The 8,352-nt window shown below is 52.0% G+C and overlaps 1 protein-coding gene across 2 annotated transcripts in view; it reads left to right on the top strand.

The window, feature by feature from the left end:
* The first annotated feature begins 3,991 nt into the window (after window positions 1-3,991).
* Window positions 3,992-8,352, top strand: part of OSBP2 (oxysterol binding protein 2) — a 364,006-nt gene continuing 359,645 nt past the window's right edge. The window contains exon 1 of one of the 2 annotated variants that reach the window (XM_034791661.1): window positions 3,992-4,314. In XM_034791661.1, coding sequence (XP_034647552.1) covers window positions 4,019-4,314 — 296 coding nt within the window. In that variant the 5' untranslated portion in view covers window positions 3,992-4,018. The remainder of the gene's footprint in view (window positions 4,315-8,352) is intronic. The other variant, XM_034791662.1, reaches the window with a different exon arrangement.

The raw sequence follows: 8,352 nt of genomic DNA, 5'->3' as shown, positions 1-8,352 counted from the left end.
AGGCGTGTCTGGCAACAAAAAATCCAAATAGAGCGTGCAACTCACCCGAACCCAGAGCCTACGGGCAGTCCTCCACCAGAAACCCTAAACAGAGATTTCAAAAGGTCTCTTACCTTTCCGATGGGCCCAGGGTCTGGTGGGGAACAGCTCATGGTCCTTCGGTGTTTGGGATCACTGTCTATCCGAGTCACAGCACCAATTGATGTGGAAAAAATCAATCCACGCGTTGTGTTTTCAGTCAGATCAGCCTGAGGCCCTTTATTGATTACAAGCGTGCAGGGGGTGACAGTTATTGGAGCTGCTCCCCCGAGTCCAGGAACACACAAGCTTTTTAAAGCTTAAAACCATAGACAAATTACACATACTTCCGTATTAATTACCTTATTTGGAATACATTGCAAAATTAATACAGGTCAAAAGCAAAAAGAACAATCACCCGTCTTGTTATTCACAGTCTGGTTCGTTTGCGGTTTGACTTTTCTAACAGTGCTATTGTGGTTATATATTTCCTAAGCTTGGGCTATTACAAATTGTTCTGTTTGGGGATTTTTTCCACTCTGACTCCTTCTGCCCCTTGTACACAGAAACAAGCAGGATCTTAGTTCAAGGGCTGTAAGCAAGCTTGACCAAACTCAGGGCCTTGACTAAAGTTTAAGGCCTGCTAAATTTTCCCTCACAATTATATGGGATAATAATACTTTCCTGACTCACAGGAGCATTGTGAGGATAAATTAATCTGTTGTAGGTACTCAAGTGGTATGGATGTGTGTGTCATGGAAAATGACCTTAAGCGCTAGCTGAAGGATCAATAGCATTGGTAAATCCATCAGGACCATAATGGACTGCCTCGCTCACAGTGACCAGGGTAAATACTAATACAATAAGTCTTAGCAACCCCGAACTTGGACAAGTTTGATAGGAAATGGGGAGCAATAAGACACATAGACTTACTCCCTATAGATGGCTTTATATCCATTTGATGTTATGATATGCATATAGTGCCATCCTTGCTTAGATACAGATGTTACTGAAAAAAAATTATGTTTGTGCATTTTTTTGCCATATTTTTAATGTTTTTTATTTTAAAGAAAAATTATAAAGTGAGGGAAACAAAGGTGGAAAAATGAGAGGCTGAATTCTATATTGTGAAGCTGGGGCATGATATTAAAGATGGTGGGTGTTAAGCACCAAGTTATTGTAAACACTCAGTGTTGACAACTCTTGTAATTTAATCATTGTCCATTTATGTGTTTCTTAAAGCCCCAGCTCCTGATTATATGAGAATCTAGGTCTGGGTATGTAAGTTTCCAGCCCTCCTAGCTGCAGACTAAGGCTTGACACAGGAACTCTAATGCCTCAGAAGCCAGAAGAGAATATAAAATCTATTATTAAAAGAATAGAATATTATTTTTAAATTTTTTTGGTTGTTAAGGCAATATCCTGAGTTAAGTGATTATATGTGAGTCTCAGCTTTCATTTTAAAACAGGAGTCCATTTCTAGACCTTGTGATTACAGAGAAAAGCATGAAAAGATGACCCCAGTGCACCCTAAATGTCCAAAACCTAGAAGGCAAAGAACCAGAACCCCATATTGATTATTTTTTAAAAATTACCTGACTTTTAAGGCCATGTTATTATTTTTTTGAAGCCTCACTCATGGTTTCTGATTGTGTGGGGCTAGCACTACTGGGTGATATAACTTTCCACTACAGGTTTTCCTGCCCCTTCCCCTGAGGTAACAGGTCCAGGTCAGGGCACCAGGTTAGATGGACACTGATGTAGTTACACCAGGGCACATTTTTCTAATGCAGCCAGGGCCTATTGGCGGGTGCCAGGAGAAGGAATGGGGGTATAGAGAGAGGCAGGCACTCGTACAGGTCCACCCTGAGAGAGGGCTATCTGAAGAGGGATGGATCACCATCCAGCATGGCAAGGTCAGACCTTCGGCAGGCCTTGTATGGCGCAGGCCCCACAGGCAGCAGGGCTGGGTGGGCAGTAGGATTGACAGGCAGTAGAGAATGCCTGGTCGAAAAGGGGCTCTGGCAACTCCGGTCAGCCACTAAAAGTCCAGTTGGCCGCAGTGGCCAGCTATGCGCAGCTCCTGGAAGCGGTAGCCATGTCCTTCTGGCTCCTAGGCACAGGAGCAGCCAGTTGTCTCAGCACGCTGCCCCCACCCCAAGTGCCAGCTCCACAGCTCCCATTGGCCAGGAATCACGGCCAATCGGAGCTGTGGGGGCAGTACCTGGAGATGGGGTCAGCGTGCGCAGAACACCCTGGCCCCTCCGCCTAAGAGCCAAAGGGACATGTTGCTGCTTCTGGGAGCCACCTGACGTAAGCGCTGCCCTGAGCCCACACTACCTTCCACACCCCAACCCCTGACGCAGCCCTGAGCCCCCTTCTGCACCTAAACTCCCTTCCAGAGCCCACACCCTGCACTCCCTGCCACACCCCAACCCTCTGACCCTGCCCTGAGCCCCTTCCTACACTCCAAATCCCTCGGCCCCAGCCTGGAGCCCCCTCCTGCACTGTGAACCCATCGGCCCCTGCCCAGAGTCCACACTGCAATCCCCTGCCCCAGCCTGGAGTCCCCTCCTGTACCCCAAAACCCTCATCCCTGACCCCACCCCAGAGTCTGCACCCCCAGCCGGAGCCCTTACTCCCTCCCACAACCCAACTCCCTGCCCCAGCCCAGAGCCGCCTCCTGCACCCCAAAACCCCTCATCCATGGCCCCACCTGAGAGTCCGCACCCCCAGCCAGAACCCTGACCATCCCGCTCCCAGAGTCCCCTCCTGCACCCTGAACCCTTCATTTCTGGCCCCACCCCGGAGCCTGCAACCCCAGACCAGAGCTCATACCCCACCACACCCCAACTCCCTGCCCCAGCCAGGAGCCCCCTCCCAGACTCCGAACCCCTCAGCCCCATCCCCCAGCCTGGAGCTCCCTCATACACAGTGGCGTAACCAGCTTCTAAGAGGAGGGGGAGCAAATATAAAAAAGGCGCCCCCCCTTGCCTCCTCCTCCGGCCATGCCCCCTTAGCTCCTCCTCCGGCCGCCCCACCCCTCCTCCGGCCACGGCTGCCGGGCCGTGCTGCGGGCCGCATGCCATGCCCCACCCCGCTCCTCCGGCTGCTTTCGGAAAGGTGGGGGAAGCGGCTGCTTCCCCTGCACCCCGCTAGCTACGCTACTGCTCATACATCCGCAACCCCTTATCACTGGCCCCACCCCGGAGCCCTCACCCCCTCCCACATCCCAACCCCCTGCCCCAGCCCAGTGAAAATGAGTGAGTGAGCAAGGGTGGGGGAGAGCAAGCGATGGAGGGAGAGGGAATGGAGCGAGTGGGGCGGGACCTCAGAGAAGGGGCAGGGTGGGGCTGTGGGGCAGTGGCAAGGCAAGGGTGTTTGGTTTTCTGCTATCAGAAAGTTGGCAACCCTAGTGGGTAGGGGGCCTCCCTCGGGGAGCATGTGGGTCAGGCAAGGCCCAGCCTTTGGGAGGGGTGGCTGGCCTGGGAGGCACAGCCCAAGGGTGAGCCCATTGCCAGGGTCCCGCCAGAGCAGCCCAGGCACTGAGGGCAGGAGAGCAGGCGCCCTGGGGTCAGTCTGGGCCAGGAACTAAGGCCCCAGGGCAGACACACCCTCCCCCCAGCTCTGCTTGAGACAGGCCCCGCCTCCCTCTCCCCTGATGAGCCCCGCCCCCTGTGCTATGGCTCCTCCCCACCCTATCCACGCCCCTCTCTAGAGCAGCGCCTCTACGGCCCCCCCAGCCCTCATGTGTTGTGTCCTAGCCCCGCCCTGCTCTGTCTAGGCCCCGCCTCCAGGGAGCCCCGCCCTGCTCTGTCTGGGGAGCCCCACCCCCGCCCCCGGAGCACCACCCCCGCCCTCTATTATCACACATTGGGGGCGGGGCCGCGGCTGCCCGCTCACGTGAGCGCGGCGCCCCGCCCCCTGCCCTCGGCGGTGCCCCCGGCGGCCGGGCGGAGCGGGGCGGAGCGGAGCGGAGGGGCCGCGCGGGGCCGGGTCTATGGGGAAGGCGGCCGCGCTGTGCAGCGGCGGCACCCGCGGGCTGGTCTCCATCCTCAGCGCCGTCCCGTGCCTGGCCTGCAAGAACCCGCCGGGCCCCGCCGCGCCAGCCATGAGCGGGGGCAGCGAGCCGGGCCAGGCGGGCAGGGGCGGCGGGGCCGGGCTGGGGGTCCCGGCCGCCCCCGCCGGGCCCGGCTCCGACACCTACAAGGGCTGGCTCTTCAAATGGACCAACTACCTGAAGGGCTACCAGCGCCGCTGGTTCGTGCTCAGCAACGGGCTGCTCAGCTACTACAGGTACCGGGGGGCCTCGGGGGGCAACTACTATAGGTATGGGGGGCTACCGGGGGGGCGGNTATGGGGGGGGCGGGCTAGTACAGGGACCGGGGGATCTGTCTGGGGGCAACTACTACAGGTACTGGGGGGCTACCCCTGGGGGGACAGTTACTATAGGAATGGGGGGCCTATTGGGGGGCAGCTACTAGAGATACCAGGGGTGTATCTGGGAGGGGCCTGGGTACTACAGATAATGAGGGGGCTATCCTGTGGTGGTACATGGAGACGGTGGATGGCCCAGCTACTACAGGGACTGGGGGATGGCCGGGGTGGCCTGTCTATTACAGGGATGGGGGGGCTAGTGGCCTGGGGGGGCTTCCTTGGGGGTACAGAGACTGGGGAGATGACACAGCTACTGCAAGGATGGGGGACAGCTACTGCAGGGGCCAGTGGCTTGGGCACATTGATGGGGGAGCAGCCCAGTTACTGGGGTGAGGGGCACAGGGACTGTGGGAGGGGTGACTTACTGCAGGTACTGGGGGACTACTACAGGAACCCAGGGTGGGCTGGCCTGGCTCCCCTGCGTGGGGAGGGGGTAACTACTATAGGGATGGGGGATGGGTACAGGGACATGTAGGGTGGCCCTGGTACCCTGGGGATAGGGACCAGATCAAGGTGGGGAGAGGAGCAGCGTGATGCTTTACTACACACAATAAATCTACTAGATGGACATGCACTAGACACTTTGTAAGGATCAAACCTGCAGTGGTCAAGGGAGGATGAACTAGATCTTAAGCTCTCTTCTGTTTGCTTCTGTGAAGCTGAGCACAGAGTGGTTTATTTTGCTATTGCATGGGAGTCTGGTGGGAGGAACTAGGTGATGTTCTCTTGCAATACATTCACCTCAAAATGCAGAACATTACAGCATACATACACAGAGTACTGTGGAAATATATTGTACCATTCATAGGTTTACACATGCCCTGCAGTCCATAGTTCCCAGTGCATCCCTATATATAGTATGCATACTCCTAGCACACTACACACGTATATATATACACACACAGGCCAAGATATTCAAACAGGGAGGCTAAATTTAGCCTCTAAGTCCATATTTAAGTAACTATATTTTCAGTTGTGCTGGGCATCTGGCACTTCCCAGTGAAGTCAGTTCATGCTATTGGGTGCTCAGCACTCTTGAAAATCAGGCCACTTATTTAGGTGCCTAAATATGGTTTTAGGAACCTAAAATTAGCCTCCTATTTTTTAGAATACTGGCCAGACTGTGTACAAAGTCCTTAAATCACGTGGCCCACAATATCTATACTACTGCTGAGGGAATTCTGCACACCATATTTTAAAATTTTGCAAAATTTGCATATTTTATTCCATAATAAATAAATGTGAAGGCTCCAGCATGGCAGTGGGGAGCACGGGCTACTGGCTGCATAGAGGTAGGAGATCATCCTGCAGCACTCCCCTCAGCCCCACGGGACAAGGACTCGGTAGTGAGGCTGACCCCAACCCTGGCACAGTGCAGGGCCAGGCCTGCCCCAGAAACTCCATGGGGCCCTTCCCCTCCATGCCAGGTGCATCAAGATAGCAAGCAAGAGGGACAGTCTCTCACATGTACACCCAGCCTTGTCCCCCGATCCAGGTGTGGGGCAGACAGGCTCAGCCCAGTAGATCCAAGTGTGGAGGGGCTTAGTATGCGGGGGATCCAGGTGTGGGGTGAGAGGGTTCTATGTGGGGCAATCTGGGTGTGGGGAGGTTCCAGATGCAGGGGGTGAGGCTCAGTGGAGTGCGGGTTTGGGTGCTGGGGACTTGGGGGAGGGGTGGGCTCTGCGTGCAGGGGGAGGAGGCTTGGTGGGGAGATCAGTGAGGTGTGGATGCAGGGGGGTTGGCCAGATGGGGGAGCAGTTCCCCAGACAGTGTCCCCTCCCGCTGCGGCTGAGGCGTGATGGAGACAGGGAGTGGGAGGGGAGTGCAGAGCTTCCTGTAGCTGGGGCTGGTTTCTGGGAGTGGGTCTGACCTGGCCCTGGCTGCTCTTTACAGGGGAAGAGGAAGTCCTGTTCTTGCCAGCCCATCTGGGACTAGCAACTGAGCCCAGCACAGGGAAGAGCCACTGTCCGAGGTGTCCCCAGCCCAACCCCCACTGCGGTGATTTACCTGGCTGCTCCAGGCACCCAAAATTATGTACCCTTGCTTCTGGGGAGTGGTGTGTGACTGTTCTTGCTGCTTTCCTTTGCTTCACTGTCAGAAGTCATTTTTCTGCAAGGAAGTAAAGAAATCTGCGGGGGATGTGAATTCTACACAACAAATTACATGAGGCAGTACTTTTGCTAGAGACGTGCTCTCTTCTCAGTCTGGTCTGCAGGACTGTAGAGGTCTCGTGTAATAGCAAAGTGTGCCCAACTAAGGTTTGGGCTAGTCAGTGGGATGGTTCAATTGATATTAGCTTTAAAAAGCTTTCAGTTTGTTCAGGCCAACTGTTTCTTCAAACAGGATTTGGCTAATCAGTGGGGGATCAGGGCCAAACTGTTTAAGCATAGTTCAGAGCTGTTCTAACCTAGGTAGGGACCTAAACTGGAACACTGTTTTCATATTGTTTTTCACATGGTTAAGTTCAGTCCACCCTGGTCATTGTTTAGTTAGCTTGAACCAGTTTAAAACAGTATTTTAAAGTGTGGTATGGTCAGAAAAGTGATGTAAATAGTAATAGTAATAGCTACTTGTTTCTAAAAAAAAAGTTTTTATCCTAAGTCATCTTTGCTGCGAGACGGGCAGCTGGAGTGGATTCATGATCTAGAATGATCAGCAGAACTGTTACGTTCTGAGTGCAGCATCTTCATTTCTTGTGATGGTGCATACAGGAGCTAGGAAGAACACAACTTGACTTTCCCAGATTGAATTTGCAGAGCTGGCAGTTGGAAACTTGTAAATTGAGCATATTTGTTATGGAGTAATTGATATTGAATACCTGATGCCATCTGTAGTCACTGTTCAGTGTATAACTGTGTTTAAGCTTAGTATTTTATATAAAGAATTTAGCCTTTATCATTAATGCTTTTTTCTTAGCATTTCACTCAGTTAGGGGCAGTGAAAATAGTCTAGTTGTTTCCTTCTGGTTCTCCGGCATTAATACAGTGCTGAGGTTTTTGGGTCACAAACATTGCAAGTGAATGTTTTAAATTGAGACAATACTTCGCACACTCCTTTTCAGAAGAGAGCACTTCTATTAATGTTTTTTGTTAAACTATTTAACCAGACCTTTAGCTATACTGGCAAGAAGCTAGTGCAGCCATAGTTGCTCTTTGTAGAGACAAGCTGGCACCTCTTGTTTTAGGCCTTCTCCAAGTTGTACTTATTGACTTCTAAATGTTCTGCATTCACACTGTAATGAAAATAAGGGAAAAGTTTGTATTCTTTAAATTCTCTGTATATTTCAGAGGTCAGTTTCAGACTCAATAGTTGGGGCCAGTGTGACGATCACTAATAACCTCCAGCTCTGACTACTGAAGTTAACAATTTCTACTTCCTAGTCATTAGGCAAATGTTGCATTTTCCTGAGGTGCAGTGTTTGAGAGAAGGAAACAAAGGTATATATGTCTGGAAACTAAATTAACAGGAATATCAGCATCAGGGGGTAGCTGTGTTAGTCTGTATCTACAAAAACAACAAGGAGTCTGGTAAAAAGAAGAACAGGAGTACTTGTGGCACCTTAGAGACTAACAAATTTATTAGAGCATAAGCTTTCGTGGACTACAGCCCACTTCTTCGGATGCATATAGAATGGAACATATATTGAGGAGATATATATACACACATACAGAGAGCATGAACAGGTGGGAGTTGTCTTACCAACTCTGAGAGGCCAATTAGTTAAGAGGAAAAAAAACTTTTGAAGTGATAATCAAGCTAGCCCAGCACAGACAGTTTGATAAGAAGTGTGAGAATACTTACAAGGGGAGATAGAGTCAATGTTTGTAATGGCTCAGCCATTCCCAGTCCTTATTCAAACCGGAGTTGATTGTGTCTAGTTTGCATATCAATTCTAGC

The sequence above is a fragment of the Trachemys scripta genome, chromosome 15 (assembly GCF_013100865.1).
Source record: "Trachemys scripta elegans isolate TJP31775 chromosome 15, CAS_Tse_1.0, whole genome shotgun sequence".
Classification (NCBI taxonomy): Eukaryota; Metazoa; Chordata; order Testudines; family Emydidae; genus Trachemys; species Trachemys scripta.
This window is presented reverse-complemented; position numbering and strand designations above follow the sequence as displayed.